Source organism: Micropterus dolomieu, linkage group LG13, assembly GCF_021292245.1.
Source record: "Micropterus dolomieu isolate WLL.071019.BEF.003 ecotype Adirondacks linkage group LG13, ASM2129224v1, whole genome shotgun sequence".
Lineage (NCBI taxonomy): Eukaryota > Metazoa > Chordata > Actinopteri > Centrarchiformes > Centrarchidae > Micropterus > Micropterus dolomieu.
The window spans coordinates 16,679,058-16,700,608 of record NC_060162.1 but is presented as its reverse complement, the minus strand read 5'-3'; the positions used below and the strand labels follow the sequence as shown (position 1 = coordinate 16,700,608).

Sequence of the window (21,551 nt, the reverse complement as noted above, 5' to 3'; positions counted from 1 at the left end):
TGGGACAAAAACTGATACACTTGAAACCAAGCTCTTGTTTAGTCAGAGTTTGATGGAAATAATGGACTTTACAGATAGAAAGAAATGTACAGATCTTTCAGTTTAATTCATGCTTTGGATTTAATATTTTGTGTTTCTTGATTTGATATTGTTTTTGCCACAAGACAGCTGCTTTCAAGCTCCGTCGCTTGCTCTCTTGTCACCCACACAAAGACACTTCTAAATGAAAACTATACAGTAGCTGTGGCCACAACAGGACAACATCTGAACCTTTAAATTGTTTCACCACATTACTTCTCTGAGACAAAAGCCACAATTTGTGTGGCCTTATTTAGAGGAGCCGCACACACGGACCTCTCATAAATGACTCCACCATTCATGTTTGTTGAGTTCAACCTCTTTCACTTTGCTCTACAACTTTCCTGAGAAAGTGCTGCGTTAGAGTAATAAATCCTATCTATTCTGTTCACATGTCACTGAAATATCAATTTATTTACATGTATGTGTATTAATTAACACATGTGGCACCAGCAACTTCATTAATTATTTATGATTATTAATTCTCCTATCACAGCGACAGGATTGGTCAAGAGAAATTGTTACGTTTGCTACATTGTAAATATATTATGTTGGGATATTAACATTTTTTTCTAAGTCAAGGGGAGGGTCTAAAGAAATTATTGCTAATTATTAATAATGAGCGTCTTGCTTTTTAAAAAAAAAATATATATATATATAAGATGCAGCACCCGTACTGTCCCTATATATAATTAATACAATTACTAGTGCTGTGTGGTCGCTGCAGTTATTAATTAATGATAAACCAATTATTCACTGACATGAGAACATAGAATGTGAAAGTAATGAACCTCAACATGCATGAAGGTGTGTTGTAATTTTGAGAGCAGCTACTGTGTATTTTTCATGTTTGAGTGGCGAGAAAGGTAGAGCTTGAAAGTGGCTGTCTCAAGATGAGAATTATATTAAATTAGAGCACAAATTAAAAATTCGGGAGCACGAATTATTAAACTAAGTACACAAATTATTAAACTAAGAGCACAAATTATTAAACTAAGAGCACAAATTATTAAATCGAGAGCACAAATTATTAAATCGAGAGCACAAATTAGTAATACGAGAACACAGATTAGTTTGTTTGTTTTCTTCTCCCGTCTCATTTCCGTAGAAATGCGATGTGTGAGTGAGAAAATAAAATTAAAGCCTCTTTCAACCTAGAAAGTCCATGAAAAGAAGTCGAAGCATCAGAGCTCTGACAAAGATCTGTGTGAGAGAAAGGAAAGAGTGTGCGGACTCCTTGATATCTTTTGGTTGATGCTATTTTTGCACCTTTTAAAGACAATTGTCAGTGTGGCCAAAAATAAAATGGACCAGCAGAAGACGCCAACTGTTGTTGTGTGCACACACAAAAACCAAACAGCTAATCTCTAAATACAAATCTTCAACCATGACATTCTGTGATGCGCCCAATCTATCTTTTTGCAGTAGAGATATTTTTACTGAGAGACTGTTCTCTGTCGTTACTGAAGCATGGCAGCTCATTAGTGGAGTAGCCATACAAGCCAACTATACTTTCCTTTTTGTGTCAGGGCCGCACTTCACCCAGCTCTTTAGCCAAAGAGCTCTTTTTGGGTGCCCTTGTATGTGATGAGCTATTATTGGGAATAGAACATCTGTGCAAGCAGCATGAGAAAATCACTGCGAACTGAGCCATGCTAACTGTGCAGCTAGGCAACACCCTATTCAGGTACTTTTACTTTCTCAGTTTTCTAGTGTTAATTCATTGAAGTACCTATCTTTCTGTGCCAGACGAGCTAAGCTACACTGGAGGTGTTTGAAGATGGAAAAATACTCAGACTAACAACAATGATGCTTCTGCAGCACAGAGACATATGCAGAAAAGATAGTTGGGGGTTCCTACTTCACTTGCTCATGGCTACCAAACTTCCTAATGGCAGCGCAGGTTGGGAAGAATCACCTGGGTCCTGTTTACTAGGGTGGCTCCTTTAGATAGACTATAGACAGACTAGAGCAGTAACAAGCAGCGTTGTCCACAGCCCCTCAGTTCATAGTCAAGGTTGTGTGGGGGCAAGAAATGTTCCCGCAAAAGTGAATATTACATTTCATTTGGATTATACTGTCAACTTGGTTTAAAGCTGAGTAGTAATTATATATAATGGCTTATCACTGCAGAAGTGGATGAGACCATTAATGAAGCAGCAGAGTGCCCAAGCAGAAATTGTTTCTGTCGTCACTTTCAGTACAGAGTTACTGAATAAGTATCTCAGTATATTATTTAAACATTTCTTTTCAATTAACACTGTTGTAACTTAGTTACATTTTACTCATTGCACATCACTGTTGCCCTACATCAGTTATAATTGCGATTTTCTGACAGTTTTATTGCCTTTGCTGCACCATTATTAGTGAATAATAAAAAGAAGAACAAGAACAAACAAGATGACAGACTTGCAGACACACAGAGGAGCTGCTACACCCTTTACAGGACACGTGCTAGGTGCAATAAACCTTTTGTCTGTCCTTCTGTGAGTCCTTGGGCAGTCCTCACGAGCTCTCTGCCAAAATGGCCTTTCTCCCAGCTACAGTCTACTCAAACAGTTCACGAGCCAAGCATGCAAGTGCTGGAAGTGAAATGTCTGGCCCTGGCTCCTTGGCCTAACTCTTCATCCTTCCCCAAAAGCTTCCATTTCAGTGCCAGTCAAGACAATGCGATGGCAACATAGGTCCAAACATACCTGCAAACTCAGTGAGTGAGAGATTAAAGACAACTCTCTAATAGGCCCCTCTAATATTGTTTCGTGACCATGTCCTATAAACCCGACCAATTATTATAGAGATCATACTTATATACATTTCTGGCCCAGGACACACTGCCTACCTCTACATGTGCTACAGTCGGCTGAACTGCTACAGCTCGCACATGTGTGGTGTCTGTGTGTAACTTGTTGCTTGTGACCTTGTTTATTATCATGTTGGGTAAAGGAGAAAAAAGTGTAACAAATTATTTTTAAACTAAGTTCTAGGCGACCTCATTTATGACAGCATTGCTACCCAGCATCATCTGTGGTCTAACATGACTGTGGGTTTAAATAATCAACCTGCAAGCGCAAAAGCAACACAACAGCCAGGGGTAATGCGTCTGTCAGTCACCGACAATCATTTGAGCTGTAGTTCATATCATTCATCCTTCAAATATTACCTGTGTAAAAGAAACATATACATTCACACAGCACATCTCTGCGCCACTTATACTCATAGCTGTAAATCTGCAGCATGTGTTTGAGTGCACACAGCGGTGTTTTGAGGTATGTGGGCGTGTTTTTGTGTGTAAAATTCACCCGGATTTTCTCCAGTTCTCCTCGGTTGGCTGTCTGTTGTTTCTCCAGTCGTTCACTCAGCTGGGAGCAGATCTACATGAACCAGAGACAGAGAACAGTTGTTCAGAAAGTTTGTTCAGTTACGGTGCTTTTAGACAGCCATTGACAATTCACCCAAAGTCCAATTAATTTCTTCTGAGACATCTATTGTGACACTCAGTTGGCAGTACTGTGCAGCTTTTGTGTGTAGAGAGCTGCCACTGTGTAAGCTAAAAACAAAAACAACACAAAGCAGATGCAGTAGCTTGTTTATACTTTATTGTCTTGCTGGAACTAGCCCAGACCACTGTCTTCAATGCGTTTGAATGAACTTGTGTTATCCCATGAAGAAGTCAGAAGTCAGGAAGTTGGTTTTGAACATTGGTTCTACTAAGGTTGCAGGTTTTCTATTCCATGAAAACATCAGTCAAAAAAAACTCAAAACCATCCTCCATTTCCTTCCACCCCAGTAGAACCAGGATATAATGGGATAAACACACATGTGTAACGTCAACAAATTTAAACAAAAACTCTACCCATGCAATTAGGTCCTCTCCATACCACTGTTCACAACCTTGTTTCTCCTTGTTTGTGGCTCTCAGTAAATCAGTCTCTGTGGCAGACTTTATCCTCTTACACTTACTTTAAGTCCATTAGTGGTGTCATAAGGTCCTGTTTTCCCAGTGGGGATCACCAGACATACACACGAGTATGCATAGTGCATCCTTACATATTACACAAACTCTTTTTGTTCCCCCTTCTCCACCTGTAACCCATAGCTACAAACATGCTAACAGACGTTCAAGCACGCACACACACACACACATACACATACACACCCACCCACCCACACACACACACTTGTTCTGTAGCTTGCCGGCAAACTAAGAGATCGATGTGACGTGAGTCATCCTGATGGGAACGCTGGGTCAACCCACCTCTCTGTACTCAGACTATCTATCTGTTCCTGCTCTCATGCATATATCTCTTCCTCCTCCTGCTGCTTCAGACCAATCCATACATCTGTGTATCTTTAGCCGAGCAAATATGCATCTTTCTCTTCTTACATGTCTTTAATCTTTTTCTCCCGTTATCCTCTCTTTTATCTACCTTTCCTTCATCAGTACTGATAATTTATCTGTCTTGATCTCGCAGCTGCCCCTTGCTCTTTTACTCTTCCTGCTTCCTTTTAACTAGTGCTAACCCACTGTACATCTTTAACTTGAGCTGGTGGCTTTGTGCGTAGGGACCACTCCGTCTCCAGTCAGTTCCTTAATTTTAAAGAGTTGGGAAGGACGTGGTGGATAGGACAGTGTGTTCTGCTGGAATTTCAGTCAACAGCCATCTGTAAGCAGGCTGTGTCATGCTTGTCTTATGCTATTGTGTCACATAATAGTTTTTCTGTGTGTTTCTGTTCAGGCTCAAGACCCACAGGCCGTTTGTTGTTTTCATCTTTTTCATATTCTATTTTGTTCCACAAACAATCTTAATCTTATTTATTTTAAATGTTTTCACTCAATAAATCATCTGGTCCTGCTGTAACTTTACTGCTGGGCAATTTTGGTTTTGTTGTCAATAATCCATGTATACAATATGCAGCATGCTTAAAGCAGCCGGCAACAATTTAACATACAATGCAAAACCTTCCACGCCTCTCTCTGCTCCTCGTATCACTCTGCGAGCCCCGCCCGCCACACCCACAAGTTCCTACGGCAGCAGAAGGAGCCAGTTTTATGCCAAATTCTGCATGCCCGCTTAGAATTGCATGCACCTTGCGGGAGGTAACGCTCATTTATGCTGAGAAACAAGGTGCATGCAAATCTCAGCAGGTAGCTTGTTCTGCCAAATTATGCATCCACCTGTTAAGGTCCTTCACAGACACTTTGCTGTGCACATTGAACAAATGCGGTTATTACCGTACATTTTTCCTGAATGTCAAGGAATGCTGCTTCTACTAAGTGTAATAAAATATTGACAACTCTAAACGATCATAAAGTACATACTTTAAATTATTTATCACCATTGATGAACCCCACAAAGAACATTATTATAATAGCATTTTTAAGCAGTAGGCTACATGGAGGTGCAGGCAGCGGCATAACGCCAATTCTCCTGGCTCTGTTTGGTTGTTTTGTTCAGGGAGAGATAGATTCTTATAAATGGCATTAGGAGCAGTAACAGGAGCCAGTGGAACCTGATTTTCCCCCCACAGATTATCTGTCTCATGTTCTACTGACAGTTTCAGCAAATATGGCAAAAAGTAATTTTTAAAAGAATTCTCTACTGCTGCTTTAGGGAATACTTAACTTAGTGGGCACATGTAAGCACAAGCACATCATCTGATTGTTATGCTCTGGTCACGTACAAACATATCCTTGCACATTTTAAATGTAACCTTTCAAATGCATTACCACACTTAATATTAATTTATAAGATTACATTTTTCTGCTCACATAGACCATACTCCCCATCAGGACATTCTGTATTTGGCTGCTCTCTTTGTTTATATACAATGAATTAGAAGAAGACAATTAGGATGCGATGCTCAATCAAGGAATGTTCTGAATAATTTGGTGTCCAGGGTCAAAATATTTTAAAAAGGTAAGAAATGTAAGGAATGAATATAACGCTAACAGTGCCTCAGAGACACGAGCACTGGCACTTGTTGCTGTACCTGGCAAGTACCTGGCTAACATGCATCTAGTGCACGTTAGCCGGGTACTTGTATCTACACTGGCTCTGGTCCTACAATACACCACTCAACACTGTTTTTAGTTTCACCATTAACAGACGTTTGTCTATCCTTGTGGGCTGGAGGGGCAATTAGCACACAAAGCTTTTTTGGCCCTAATCCCACAAAAAGAAACATCATATTCAAAGCCGGGGAAATAGAAAAATGCTATTTTAGGAATACTTTCAGTTATATGGGCTGGAAAACAACCAAGGCTATTTTGAGGCATTCCTCAACTTGTCAGTCCCAGAGGATTGAATGCTGCTGTCCTCCCTCTGCTTTCTCTTCCACAGACTTGTGTTCATTTTCTCCCTCTCTCCATCTATCACCCCCTTCCTCCCTGTCACAAAAATAACTATTTTTGTCAAAGCCCCATTTTCACACTTAGCTCTGCTCAGCAGAGTTCTCAGCTGCATGCTGGCAATCCAAAGGCTGTTTTCACCCGTAACACATACAAAGAAAAACAAACGTCAAATCCTCTGTTATTAAGTCTTCCGTTTTCAGATCTGCTGTCAATTCCAATGTGCTGCCAATATTTTTCGACTCAGGTGAAGTTAAGGTCGGTTTCTAAATTAGTCCTCATGCTATTTCTGTCTTCCCCCACAGGGAGTGATAGGAGCTGGGTTGTTGCATAATGTGCTGATGGTAATAGTACTTGATCTGGGTAGGTTTATATTTAAGCATTAAGTGACAGGATGAGATCTGAGAGGATGAAAATCACCTTAAGAGGAATTCGAAAAGACAGGAACTGAAAATATTCTTACAGGCTCATCAAAGGCTTTGGGTTCAGCTTAGGGACAGTTCGTAAAATTAGATGTTTCTGCTTCACAAACAGATTGCTCTTATATTATTTTAAAATATTTATAGTTAGTCTTGCCACAGTAATGGCTTGATCAGAGATTAGATCTGAAAAGACAAGCCAAATAAGGAAAGGTAAGTGGAGAGGAGTTGCTCAAAGGCTCACTCCCTCAAACATCCAGAGCTCAGGATGAGGCACATAAACTGCACCAAAACAGACAAAACTACCTTTAAGGAACAAAAATATGACAACTCCATTAAACAAAATTAACAACCACTGTAGACTGGTGATGCCGCTTGAGCAGAGTGTGAGGGAGTATCTTAATAATAATAAAAACAGTTTAACATATGAAAGGATCAGAACAAGAGACGTTCAATGGTTTTGTCAAAACAAAAATCACTTTTTTATTATGTTAAACTAATAAAGCAACAAACCTTCAGGTCATTACCAGCCGCTATGCAGAGACCGCCAACTGCTGGCAGCTTTTGCTTAAGAATTTTTATCCAGTCCTTTTGGTCATGGTGAGTCGTTAATCAAGCAAACTATTAAATGTCATTAAATCTTTTTTAACAGGTCACACTCAAACGTGGGCCCACAGAATTACTGAAAGTTTTTCGATCTTCAATAACAAGGTAGTAGTAGTATATGGCTGTTCTGTATGTACTTGCATCTACGCTCCTCTGTGTTCTGTGCTTCTATGATCGGTGAGTGTCTTTCCTTACATCTACTTTACATTTTAAAGCATCTAGAATAAATTCTGAAACTCTTTAAAAAAATGTAAGTGTCCAGTTATGTCCTGCTGCTGGAAAACAACAGTGGCTGTCCCCTCAGCTCATAAGCTTTTAACCAGAACTGAGAGGCTCCCAGTAGGTTTTAGGATTGATTTAAAGATTTTAGTGATTACCTTTAAGGCTCTTAATGGCCTGGCTCCTTGCTATATTTCAAACCGTTTACCTCCATATGGATCGGTGTGCAGTCAGAGAGACAGAGCTTGTTACATGAGGGTCCTAAGACTTTGGAAGGACATGCATAAGGACATATGGCTGGCTGAGACATTGTTATATACTTTTTTATCTATTCTTTAGTTCTTCGTCTATCCATTTGATTCAATTTTAAGCTCCATTTTAATATCTTTTATTCACCTGTATGGTTTGCCCTTTGCTTTCAATTATTGTTTTTAATGTGTTGTTCTGTGAGAAGCACTCTTTTATTTGGTCTACAAATAAAAACGTTTTGATGCTCTAAAATGAGTTGCTGTCAGTTAATGGTATTGGGATAGCAGATAACATACTTTTTTATATTATGGAATGAATACGAAGATGTCATTGTATAGTTAGATTTTTTTTATCTGTATTGGATGGTGTATTGATCACCACAGGCTCACAGAGCCTTGGGGAGTTGTCTAGGCTTGTCGAAAAGGGGGAGAGTTCAGCAGCAGACGGGGTTATGATGTTGGATCTAAACCTCTAAAATCACAAATAAAGTCTTCAAAAAACGTTAAAAGGAAACTGGGGTCACTTCTCTAAAAGAGACACACTTCATGATATTATAGCGCTGTATATGCAAACAGGAAGGAATCTATACTTCTTCGTTTAAGTCTTCAAGTGATTTTTGCACAAATAAAGCACATATTTCAGCTATAAAGTACTTACCTGCTTATATTCTCCAATAATGGAGCCGTTCTTCTTAATCTCTGATTCAGACTTATCGAGCTCTCGTCTGCACATCTCCTTCAGCTGTGGAAACAAAAACACACACATTCATACTGTTGCTGTTGCAGGGCATATACTGTGGACAGAAGCAGAGTCAGAGGCCCCAGAGACCGTGTGATTGCCATGACATGTAAAGAAGGTATTGGCATATTGGAAGCTCAGGGCAAAGTCATGCCTTCTACGCAACCTCTAAGCAAGCACATAAATCACTCACAGCTACAACTACACACTCACGAAGACAGGAGACATTTGGAGAATAGCACTGAACACACAAGAGAACAGGGGGCAGCAGGTCTGTCCTCCAATTCACTGGACTCAAGAAAATCAACATCAAAGATGAACTGACATTCTTTGACACTGGGAGGTTTGACTGTGTAGGGTCAATGTTTGATCCTTAAAAAGGAAAAGACTACTGGCTGTCCTTCCCCAACGTGTAGTTAAATTCTTTGGAAGCGGACACTTCGCCTTGGAGGCCTATGTAACAGTAACATGTAACAGGCATAGGTACGGCATAACCCCTTAACGTATAAGTATACATACAGCTTCACTACCTCAGTTACGTACTGCTACTTCAAAAATACATAAATTTTAGCTTGTAAAAAACAGTATAATTAGCTAAAGACAAGCCAACGTGCCATGAGTCTGCAGGTTCTTATTCCCACTGAAAAAAACAACAGCAGGTGATTAAACTAATTAATACACCATCCACAGGAAGAGACATCATCAGTAAGATTTGGCTGTGGCACTGTTTGGTTTGAACTGAATAAAAACCTGCAGACTCAAAAGAAAGACAGCTCAGTTCGAGCCTGTCATGTTAATGTTACCGCATATTTCCTGCTAGTCCCATTATTGACCCCAGGACAGGAGATTTAAGCAGCATCCTTTCACAATAATTCATCACCTTAGAATTTGTGTTGCAATAGTGCTCACGCTTTTCCTCTCTCCTACTAACTGTTACTGCGTGCCACATGTGATTTAAAGAAAAAATAAATAAATGATTTTATTTATCAGCTGCGCCTAGGAGAAGCTTTTCCTCCACACACGCACAGTTTAAATCCAGACAAGAGCGCCTTGGTGTTGGCTCTAACCTGTGCAGACTCTTCCTCCAGTCGTCTCTTCTCATCCTCAGAGTCCACCAGTTTCTGTTTAGTCAGCAGCAACTCTTTATTCAGGGCGTCTGCCTTCTCCTCAGCCTGACACACAAACACAGACACGACAAAATAACCCAATGTTGATGAGGTAATTGAAAGTCTTAGACATGTTCTCTTCTCTTCTTAGTTTTCTCTATACCGTCTTGCTTTGCAAGGTAAGTCAAACGATGATCTGCACAAATGTGCATTCCCTGCTTCCCAAACACAAACACTAATGCCATGCTGTGTAAATCAAGGTTCTGTGCAAATATAATAAAAAATGTATGTGTTTTGCATTTTCACTCTCCCTCATGTTTTTTCAGTTCTTGCACAATTGTTGCCACACATACTTCCTTCTGTTAAGTGTCTTTAAAGAAGTGATGACACATTTTCATAAACATCTGTATACACATACGACCATGAAATTACACAAATATATTAATTGTCTTTGGCTTACGTTGTCAAGGTCTTTGCGCAGGGCTATCTTGCTGCTGACAAGTTCATGTGCCAGGTCGTCATTCTCCTGCTCCAAACGCATGTTAGCCTCTTGCAAACGACGGTTCTCCCGCTGGAAGGAGGGCATAGAGAGAGACAGAGAGAGAAGAAGAAAGAGAAGTGACACAACGTGTCACCAGAGTGCCAGAACACCAGAGCGAGACAGATAAAGACAGAAAAAAAAAGATGTGAGTGGGACAGCAAAATAGAATAGTTTATGAACAGAGAGAAGTGAGAAAACACAAAAGAGGAAGGAAAGTGAAGAGATAGCAGAACAGGGAAAAGGAGTTAATCATGAAGAGTTGCGAATTAATGTGTAAGCATCCCTTTCAACCTCAGGAGTTTCTAGAGTAAGCAGATGAGTTAAGAGGATAAAGTACAGATATTACAAAATCTTCCATTCTTCCAAACACAGGTTTTGAAAGTGGTAGAACATTTTCTTACTTAAGAGGCATTTTTGGTAAGTTTACCTAACTGCCTTGCATGGTGACTTCCGCACAAGTCTGTTATTGCATATAATGCTTTTCACGGAAACATTCTGTGAGAATAAGTTTGATGTGCTTGCTAAAAAATAGGATACATGGAGCAGACTCATTGGAAATGTCTTAAATCCACCCCTAGGTGCAGAATTGCAGTTGTGGTATTATAATGATCATATTACTATGATCGTTTGATGCTTAATGGTTGACTGTATGGCAGTCTTCTCAAATAGCAATAACATGTTAAGATGGTATTCGCTTCTTAGAAGCAAACAAAGCAGAAGTTCAGTCACTGTTTATGATCTTGTGCTGTACACAACCAACCCACTACCCTTGAGATGACTTATGGCATGTACAATTAATGGCTTTTTTGGTGCTATGTCGTTTTTCTTTCACAAACAAGGACTGTCAAGGTCTACAGTAAAAAAAAAAAATTGATAGAAAGATTTATTCTGTTCAGTGGAAACTCTGGGAGAATATGGTGGTAAATGAAGACAAATAATAGCCTTTATTTATCTTTCAACTTGGTGCAGCTCTTTAAAGACATGCTGCAACGAGAACACAGATTTAAAGAACCAAGTTAGAGTAACATGTTTTTTTTTTAAGTACATCTAACTTTATCAAGGTTATGTTAAGTTAATAGAGAAGTCATTTTATGCTTCATGTGCGCATGGAAATATGTCTACCTCATATCTCTCAATGGGGGCCTCCTGTTGCTCCTGCTGCTCCCGTATGGTGTGGTACTCCTTCTCAAATTTCTTCAGCTTTTTCTGGCTTATCTGATGGGCAGTGAGCAGAAAAGCAAATGTTTGATACACATGAACTGTTTCACACACACATGAGTAATTACACTAATAATTGCAATTATACACATGATGAAAAAATACAAATATAAACTAGCACAATAGTCTTTGGCTTGTGTGATAAAGGTGGCTGCCAGAGAAGAGTCTTCCCAATTTTTCGCAAACATGGACACAGGATTTATCTTTGCTGGACTGTTGCGTTCTTTAGTCCAGTACAGCATTTGAATAACATGTAATGGAACATATGCAGAGTTTACAGGCCCAGTTTGAAACTGTTTATTTCTGTTTGACCGGCTGGATCGCTGGGATATCACTCTCCACGCAGTCCAGGGTAAATCATGCCATCTTTCTGTTTTGTTGAATTTTAAAAAGTTATTTTTTAGATTTATACAAAATGTAATTTGTTAAGCACACACTTAGTCACACATGCCTACAGTTGCAGTTCGCACACACACACACACACACACACACACACACACATTCTATATTTAGGCAAAATCATCAAAAGGCCTTTCACTATCCACCTGCTGCCTTACATTGGGCTTTTTAACAGACAGCTACCATACAACGAACACTATGTGCCTGATTTTAAGCATGAAAGAGAACCAACAGTGTGTACAAACTAAGACTCGCTTGTCCATTCTGTGGATTTTAATGCACCTAGTTAAGGCTGCAATATCAATGCGCCGTTGTTTTTGCGTGTGTGCCTCCATGTACATGTTACAATCCCAGGTTTAGTATTATACTACAGTATATCAGATGATCCAAATTATCCCAGCACTCATCACCTAATGATGTTGGCAGAACTGGGACACCATGGCCCATATGTTGTCCTGCCCTAAGAGTGTGTGTGTGTGTGTGTGTGTGTGCGCGCGCGCTCTTGGAGTTCTGCTCTGTAAATAGGAGACTGACAACAGGGAGAAAGAGAACAAGAGGTCATTCAGGGCAGGAGTTGCCTCATCCATCTCCTTTCTCATTCTTTTCTTCCTGCTTTCTTGACAGACAGCTGGGTCTCTAGAAGTTAATGCTTAGAGAAGCAATTAGGGACACAGAGCAGCCTCTGCTTTCTCAAGCACAGCCATAATTTATAGACATGAAATATTTCTCATCTTACGTGTCTTGGATCAATTATAAACTAGCTAATTAAAGGTAAAGTACACTAGCAACTTGAAGAGGCATATTGTAAAACCACCTGTCCTCTCTCTCAGGTGATCATTCTCTGCTCTTCTGAACCAAAACACAAAAAAACAAACCTATTAGAAGCTTTCTTCCATTTCTGCCGTTTCTGCACAACAAAAAGCAACTGTCTGAAGATCTTACAAAACACAGCAGTGGGACAGCTGTAACTGTTATGGAGCTGTTCACTGTATACAAATACCTATGCATTCATGCTCATATGTACTAGAGAGACAATGGAGAGCTCTGAGGTAAACATGAAGGGCTGAAAACTAAAACACACAAGTAAACAATAAAAAAGTTTATGCTTGTCATTTTAATTCTCTGGGAAATTTGCACATATTAGCTTTAGAAGTCAAAAGGTTGGCAGACAAGAAGAGAAAGTAGGTGTAACAGCTACACCGAGGCAACATAAATGACCCTAGTTTGACCCCGAGATTGTCTCCTGAATAAATCTTTTGACCTGACTGTAGTTTATGTCTGTTTGCCTTTATTCACTTAACAAATATTTAAAATTTAATGACCTTTGACCACAATTACTAAGTGAAGAAGTACCACAGAGACTTTTAGAGCTCAAGCAGGCACTACTATTACTGTTACTATTACAGTCGTTATAATCTAGATACACCATTTACCAACTGCGATGGACTGGCGACCTGGGTGTCCAGGGTGTACCCTGCCTTTTGCCCGATGTAGGCTGGGATTGGCTCCAGCCCCCCGCGACCCTGTACGCAGGATAAGCGGCTGACGATGGATGGATGGATGGATGGATGGACACCATTTACCGATTCCTTAAATTTACAACAACATTTTTCGTTGCTCTTCTTGAGACAAATCACAATCATCCGGACTCTGCTTTTACGGATTTGTGCTAATTCTACCATGGGTGGGGAGTGGTTAGTTCAACTGGTAGAGCACGCACCCCATGTACAAGGCTAAGTGCTTACTGCAGCGACCCCGAGTTCACCCCTATCTCTCTCCCTCATTTCCTTGTTCTTTCCAGTGTCCTTCCATAAAAAGTCTAAAAAAATGCCCCAAAATATCCCATGGTGTTGGTGACATAGGGGAAGGAGGAGTCAAATTTTCAAAAGGTCAAGGACCAGGATATTTGACCTTAACCACTGTAAATACCCATGTAACTTTTGTGCTTTTTTTACTAAGCATCAAAATGTACATGGATACATCCCCAGGTAGGTCACTCAAATGTAATAATCCAAAATATAAATCACTTTTAAAAAAGCACAGTGATATTTGGCAAATCTGAGCTAAAATGGGCAATAACGCTGGAGCACCTGTCAACCCAGAAAGATTTGTTCTCCAATCAGAAGACAGGATCAACAGTCAATGAGGGCAGCGGTAATCTGGTCAGTTAATCCCCCTATAGCAACATCCAAGCTTCAGATTAGCCTACCTTGACTCAGATTTAATTTCCAGGTCCAACAATGCAGTACTCCCTGAGGTCAATTTAACAAATGACTTCTTGGAATTTTCCCTCGCCAAATAATGCACTAGAAATAACTTCTTAAAGCAGTACGCAGTACATAATGGGTCATTATGCTTCTATGTAACTGCATGAAGGTGTTTTATTCAAATGTGTACGACGAACCCCTTAACACATAGCTACGCATAACAATTACATAAAGCATATACACATATCAAAAGCAGCACATAAAAGAAAAAAATATTATTTATAGTGGTTTTGAACCCCATCGGCCCAAAATCATGATTTATGTTGCCACAAAAATTAGTATTTAAACATCTTCAAGACGGCGCAGAAAGTCCATTTGCCTCTGATTTAGTCTCACTGGATGTTTCTCTGCTGGGGTGGCTCATTGTGTGTCCTTCTATGTGGCCACCGGACTTACTGAGAACAAAAAAAGCTTACAGAGTTTGTGCTAATAAATATCTCTGCCCAAAGTTACCTTCAAAGTCAGGTCCTCTAAACTAGGGCAGGCTGTTCAAAACAGGTCAGGACACAGGTGTGAGTGTGTGTGTGTTTTTAAAAGGCAGAGACAGAAAGAAAGAGGTGCTTGTGTGTACATTGCATCTGTTTAACTTGATTTAAAGTGTAAAAGCGGCCCCTAGTGGTGCTTGGCTGCTGGACTCCAGTGGGTTTTATCCATTCATTTGATCCATTATATTTAACTAGATCATCTGATTATTAGAAAATACACTGACTGGTTTTCATGGGTTTCTAATATTCATATCATATAAACACTATTTGAGGTTTCCTGGAGATTTTGAAGACCATTAACTTTACCACATAAAGCACTTACATTTTGAAATGAACGCAGAGTCCGTGTTCATTGTGAACTGAATTGACTTTTCAATATTTTTTTTTTTTTTTTTTACTCTGAACTCACCTTCATGCTACAGGCCAGCTCCATGAGTTTCTTTGCATTTTCCTCCGAACGGTACCTCTTCGGAACTGGGACACGAAAGAATTTAAGCGCCCCCTCGAAGTCTGTTTGGATCAGATCGTCCTTTGATGTCTGAGGAAAAGAGGGATGGGAACACAAAAGGGCATTAGGTACACAAGCTAGACTAGCCTGTTGGACATACATTTATTTCCTTTTTTGCAACAGGACACCAAGTGATCCTCACGGATTGAGACAATTTTCTGAATTGTGAAAACAGACTAGATATGATAAATAACCACTTTGTGAGAAACCAGTTTAAACATAAGATTAAGATAAGAAGAAGTACTTTTGAGGTCAAATTCTGCTACAACAAAACGTTTGTGAACTGTTTTCAGCACAGAACAGTGGGGTGGCACTACACACATCTGCACCTGCTCTCATGTGCACATCTATAAAATCTTTCCATGGTTTGATTTTCTTTTGCGCATTTCTGTTTCTACTTGGAGCTATAGTTGTCAGTTGTGTTTGTATGTGTTTGTGTTTGTTTGTCTGTATGTGTGTGTTTTCATACTTGCATGGGATACCTTACCTTCAGAAGTGCCAAGGCTACATTGAAGATCACACTGATGCCCTGAAAATAAAGACAGATTTTCAGATTTATGGTGTATTGAGGGATTAAATTGTTAAGAATTTAACAAATAATATGGGTGTATAAGTGTTAAATTTTTTTATATATACTTTATTGCCAAAAGTATTAGGACACCCTTCCGAATCATTGAATTCACATGTTACAATCACTTCTGTGGCCACATTTGTATAAAATCAAGCACCTAGGCATGCAGACTGCTTCTAGAAACATGTGTGAAAGACTGGGTCGCTCTCAGGAGCTCGGTGAATTAAAGCGTGGTATTGTGATAGGGTGCCACCTGTGCAATAAGTCCATTCATGAAATTTCCTCAATACGAAATATTCCATGGTCAACTGTTAGTGGTATAAGAACAACGTGGAAGCAATTGGGAACAAGAGAAACTCAGACAGGAAGTGGCAGGCCACATAAAATCACAGAGCAATGCAAACTTAACATCTCTCCGCAGAGGTTCAGGATTTGGCTGGCTAACTAAAAGACACCCAGAGACTCTCTAGTTGTCTTGGCTTGGACCACCATCGTAAAAGGTCAGTCTTCACCTTTGTCAGACAGTACGTATGATATGAAGCAGGTTTTTTTCTCTGCATTTGGTTCTGTCCACCATCTTAAATCTTAAACAGTCACCCAGTTTCTGCTGCTGTGATGCATCATTACAGAATCACAGTGCCATGCATCACCACAGCAGTGGGATTAATCAGGTGATGAATGGGATGTGGTTTTCACTAGATGTAGAGCTTCACATACAGGCCAAAAACTTATTTTTGTCTCATCAGACAATACATTATTTCCCCCATGCTGAATCCTTCAAGTGGATACTTTATTTTACAAACAGGCCTGGAAGAGAGTTCATTGTTCGAAACGTCTTTTATATCATACTTTTTGAATTTGTCTATTTGTCTAATTACCTAGTCAACTTCTAGAGAAATTACATAGATGATCAAAACTTCTGTATTCAGCGTCATTACTTGTCATTAGGAATGTACGGATCCAACTTTTTCAGTCCAGATGCCAATACCAATTCCTGGGCTTTGGGTATCGGCTGATGCTGATTACCAATCCGATACCAGTGTAAAATTAACAAGCTGTATTCCTCACTGTGAGGAAGAGACTGGGACCCTTATACTTTTATGTGTAAGGCAACATCAGGCTTGATCAAGCGTGAAATACCTCCAAACTGCTGACCCCTTGTTTTTAGCTCCCTCCATACTATGTTAGCTCTCCAAAACGTTCGGGTCTACCATAGTATGTGCATAACTGAATTGAATACATCGGCTCCCTTGTCACAATACCCGATCCAACTATTTGAGTTAGTATCGGGTCGATATCCGATATCAGTATCGGAACGGTGCCTCCCTGCTTATCATTGTTTACATATCTAAAAAGGTTTTCTCTTTGTCAGTATGGGATTTCGTATGTACATAAATATAAAAAATAAATGAATTGAAAATACAACGTGTAACACAAACAATACAAAATAATGTGTGAATTGCAGCCAGTAAAGTTGCGCAGTGTCTTTATGTTTGTGTCCTTTATCACCAACCTCACACAGTAGCAGGTCAATGATATGGAAGACCATGTAAAGAGGGAACTTGGCTGTGAAGAGGGTGAGGAACCACTGAGAGGCGTACATATGAGCTTCCAGACCCACATTCAGGAAATGGTTGTACAGATCTGGTATATATTCCTGTTTAAGACAGACAGAAAGCAAATGACAGACAGAGGGGAGAAAGAGAGAATGAATTAACAGATAGGAAGACGAGGAGGTAAACAAATAGAGGGAATGAAGTGAAAGGAAAAGAAAGAGGGTAAATAATAATGTAATGAAGAAAGAAGTTAAACACAGAAAAAGTATTTGGGGGAAAGAAGAAGGTGAGGAGGACACATTGATGTAGAACAGTTTAACAAGATAATGGGGAGAACAAAAAGTAGCACTAGTTAGTGAATAGCCCAATTGTATGCAAACAGTGAAGACAACTGCTATAGTGTACATTCAGAAAAAGCACTTCAGATGCAAATGCAACACACATACCTGCATAAGTCTTTCGAGTTGGAAGAACTTGCAATGCAGATCTTCAAAGTTCTGCTTGAAAAGGTCCCTGAGCCCGTAATCAAACATGATCTTGACCAGCACACTGAAAGCTTGCTCCTCCGGCATCTGAAGAAGAAGATTATGAGATTTAGTAATCAGTACCCCATGGCAATTCATATCCTAATGATACAGGTTTCAGATGAGGCTAATATGACAACCCTTTAACTTAACAGCTTTCCCATACAAATATCTCTAGGTTTATGCTACATGACCTTGTTAAATAACTCCTTAAAATGTTTCTCTGTTTTTAAGTGTCCATTGACATTGACACAGTTTGTCTGCTAGGTGGCAGTGTTGACACATCCCTGAAGTGCAAGTCAGTCTCAGGTGACAGATAAACATGAACATATTGTGCATAATTTATAAAAAATAAAATGTCAATGTCTCACAGATGTCACTGTGCATCTGGAACAGTTTTTTTGTGCAGTAACAGTACATCATGCACATCACATCATACACTGCATAATATACTGCAGATAAGGCTCCCAGACATTCAAATAAGGCAGGCCAATCTTCCAGCATTGCAGAATGTCAAAAAGATAGTCATGTCAAATGAAAACAAAACAGTCCCCCTCAGCTCTTGAAATAGTTTGAAGAGCTAGGATTTTTGCTGGACCCTGCTGATGTGTGAACTCACGTGCAGCAGCAGCACAGCAGCCAAGAAGGACTGCCCCTGGCAGTAGCCAATCTCCTCATCGTAAACAGAATAAGCCTGAAGGAGAGGACAGAGTCACACGGTTAGTAAATCAGTTTCACAGTGAATTCAAAAACTGACGAGGGAAATGAAGGATAAACCTGGGGTGGTGCTTGTCTAATTATTGTATGATAGGTGTCTAAATGTTTCCTTGAAGCTGAAGCCTGTAACTGATTCAAACCAAGATTTCTGTTGAGGAAATGTAATGTGAAGGAGAGATGAACAGCCGACAGGGAACAGAAGTAAAAAAGTTGTGGGTTGAAAAAATAATAAAAATGTGTTTTTCATTTGGAGTTGGCCAACTAGCCCATGGCAAGTTTGGTGTCAGTAAATACTGAACTTGTCTTTGACAATTAGTGAGAAAGATGTCCACATGGCTCAAGCTACACTATAAGGCTCAGCGTTAAAATAAACAGACGACGAATTTAAGTTAAGTTGAGAAATTACACAAACAAAAAAGAGACTACCATTGTTCAGTCGTCATTCTATCAGTCAAATAAAATGTGCATAAATATTAAGTTTTTGATCTCACAGCAGACTGCAGAGCACTTGAAGTTGTACAAGCTGTTCAGAGAAATGTCTAGTCATTTTTACCTTTTTAGAAGTTGTTGCACTGTACGCTGTATGTTAAACACACCTGACTTTAACATGAAGTGCCCCGTTACTAGCGTAACAGTAGTAAAGTAAAGAGTTAGCTGAGGGAAGGAGGAAAAGGAAAGGGTCGGAGAGATGTTGGTATAGAGGAAATGGAGTATGAGGGTATATGAGGGGAGGGAGCAAGGGAGAGAGTTTGCAAAAAAGGCTGTAGTGGCCTACTGAGCTAGAAACACAAATAACGAGTGCACGTCAAACAAAGTGTGGATCAATCCGCACACGGAGGAAAGGGAGGGCCCACTGAATTATTCAAGCAGACCTGAGGAGATGTTTGTCTGAGAAGAGATGGATGCCTTCACCTGAGTTATACATAATATATGAAATGAAAATGAAAAAAACATATATATACTGTGAGCAAACCGCAGGCAGATCACCACTCGTGAAATTATGGAATGATAAGGTGAAATGTCTGAACATCAACTATGTACAGTATATACATGTTGATTCTCATGAGAAAGAAAGCACTGGCACTTCATGATCAATAAGTATTTTGTGACAAGTTGCCAGGTGTGTGTGCGTGCATGCCGGTGTATGAGAGTCAACTGTGCAGGAGGATGGATTATACTAGTGTATGTGTTTGTTCGATTTGAAACTTATGTTGCTTTTCTAGACAGACTGAACTCGCTGAACCACCCAGAAGTGGCAGTTCAGTTAATTAATGATCGGTTCCCTTTAGCTTTGACTCTTGCTACTGCTCTACAAACTTTATCATCGGACCTACTGTAAAGCAAGTCATTTACACAGTAATTACACCGTATGAGGGGAAACACCAGGAGTAATGCACATAGTTGCACATCTGTTTATTCCACATTTCTATATTTTTACCTTTATTTATGTCAACTGTATGTTTATGTCTATATGCAGCACCTAATCACTATAGCAGATTCCTTGTATGTGTAAATTACTACTTGCCAATAAAGCTCTTTCTGATGTGCACAAGCAAATTGCTTTCATTTCCAGGTTCTTCTAGCAATGATCACCACTGCTACCAAAAAGACCTATTGTTTATGTCTTACACTAAACAGTAATCATGAGGTTGAACGGTAATAAGTTATCAGTTCTTCACTGTGAACTCTCAAATTCTGTTTTTATCAGTCATTTGTTTTCATGTTTACAAATATTTTACAGAAGTATTTTGAATTGCATTTGTGTATTGTGTGGATTTGAACAGGGGCTTCAAAGGGGGACGAATGGGTCAAAAGTTGCAAAGAAACTCCCACACAACTTGCGTGGCAAATCAGGCATTTGTCTGATTAAGGTCTAGTTCTGAAACATTGCCAGCTTATAAATTTATTTTTGCAAGTCAGATATTGTGTGGACTTAAAATTCCCAATCAAGGTTGCAAAGCAAATCTGTTAAATAAATAAACTGCGGCAAGTTTCAGTAAAGATGCATATGAATTTATATTAATTAATTGTAAATTAAATTATTAATGCAGACCATGCGGGACAGAGTGGAGACCAGAGGAAGGGAATACACTCTGCAAATTTGTTTCTGCAGTTGCTCTATAGCATAAAAGACTTACACCCCTTGCAGCACACAGTCAGCTATAGCTGTTGATGAAGCTTTGTGCACTGCGCTGAACCATTTTTATTTTTCACTGGCTCCATAATGCTCTTGACTTTAAAGGTGTAGTTTAAACAACCCTCTTGCGTGTGTGTCCCACCTTGCAGATCTTGTAGAGGGAGTCTTGCCCATCTCCTCCAGTGTCTTTGAAGTAGTCATGAGCTGGGAATGTCCTGTTAATGTCCCTGGTGATGGCACTGTCCTGAGGGGACTCCTGAGGATCAAACAAGGGGGAGGGTAAGGTAAATAAGCAAGGTAAAGACGGGTGAAAAGACAGAGAGGGAGATTCACTTCAGAATCTGAGACGAAATTCCACAGAGGCCCAGCAGTGGTCAGTGTTCCTCAGCATGTGGTGACCATCAGTAAGGGGCAGGATGAATGGCTGGTAGCACAGAGTGTTCTCTTCTACAGTACAGAGTGTACACATCTCCACGACTCTCTTTTTGTCAGTCTCTGTTCATTTCAGTTCGAATTTTAATCTATTTAGAACATGACAAGTAATTCTTATCTTGCCAAAGCTTGGATAAATAATGCAAACAATAGTTGCTAACAGTAATTACACAGCTGTGACAAATAAAATAAAAATAACGGAGGAAAGGAAAACAGGCCAAATACATCACGTAACACAAACACAGAGACATTCCTATTACTTATCAACTTTCTGTGATTCAAATACAATACTGACAGTTATGCCATTACCCGGTCTCTTATACACTGAAGATTGAGACACTGAGACTGAAATACTGTATTGTACAACACCAAGCTGATAATAGGGTGTTTGGCTTTCATTGTCACACCATCTACCATCACCAATCTGAACTG

At 39.7% G+C, this 21,551-nt stretch overlaps 1 protein-coding gene across 1 annotated transcript in view; it reads right to left on the bottom strand.

Moving 5' to 3' along the window:
- LOC123982225 (rab GTPase-activating protein 1) overlaps positions 1–21,551 on the bottom strand; it is a 48,516-nt gene that overhangs the window by 4,996 nt on the left and 21,969 nt on the right. Inside the window, exons 4-14 of the mRNA XM_046067652.1 lie at positions 20,830–20,943; positions 18,453–18,527; positions 17,756–17,881; positions 17,267–17,410; positions 15,670–15,711; positions 15,084–15,212; positions 11,428–11,520; positions 10,225–10,335; positions 9,726–9,830; positions 8,578–8,661; positions 3,378–3,449 (exon numbers count right to left, since the gene is read on the bottom strand). Coding sequence (XP_045923608.1) covers positions 3,378–3,449; positions 8,578–8,661; positions 9,726–9,830; positions 10,225–10,335; positions 11,428–11,520; positions 15,084–15,212; positions 15,670–15,711; positions 17,267–17,410; positions 17,756–17,881; positions 18,453–18,527; positions 20,830–20,943 — 1,095 coding nt within the window. The remainder of the gene's footprint in view (positions 1–3,377; positions 3,450–8,577; positions 8,662–9,725; positions 9,831–10,224; positions 10,336–11,427; positions 11,521–15,083; positions 15,213–15,669; positions 15,712–17,266; positions 17,411–17,755; positions 17,882–18,452; positions 18,528–20,829; positions 20,944–21,551) is intronic.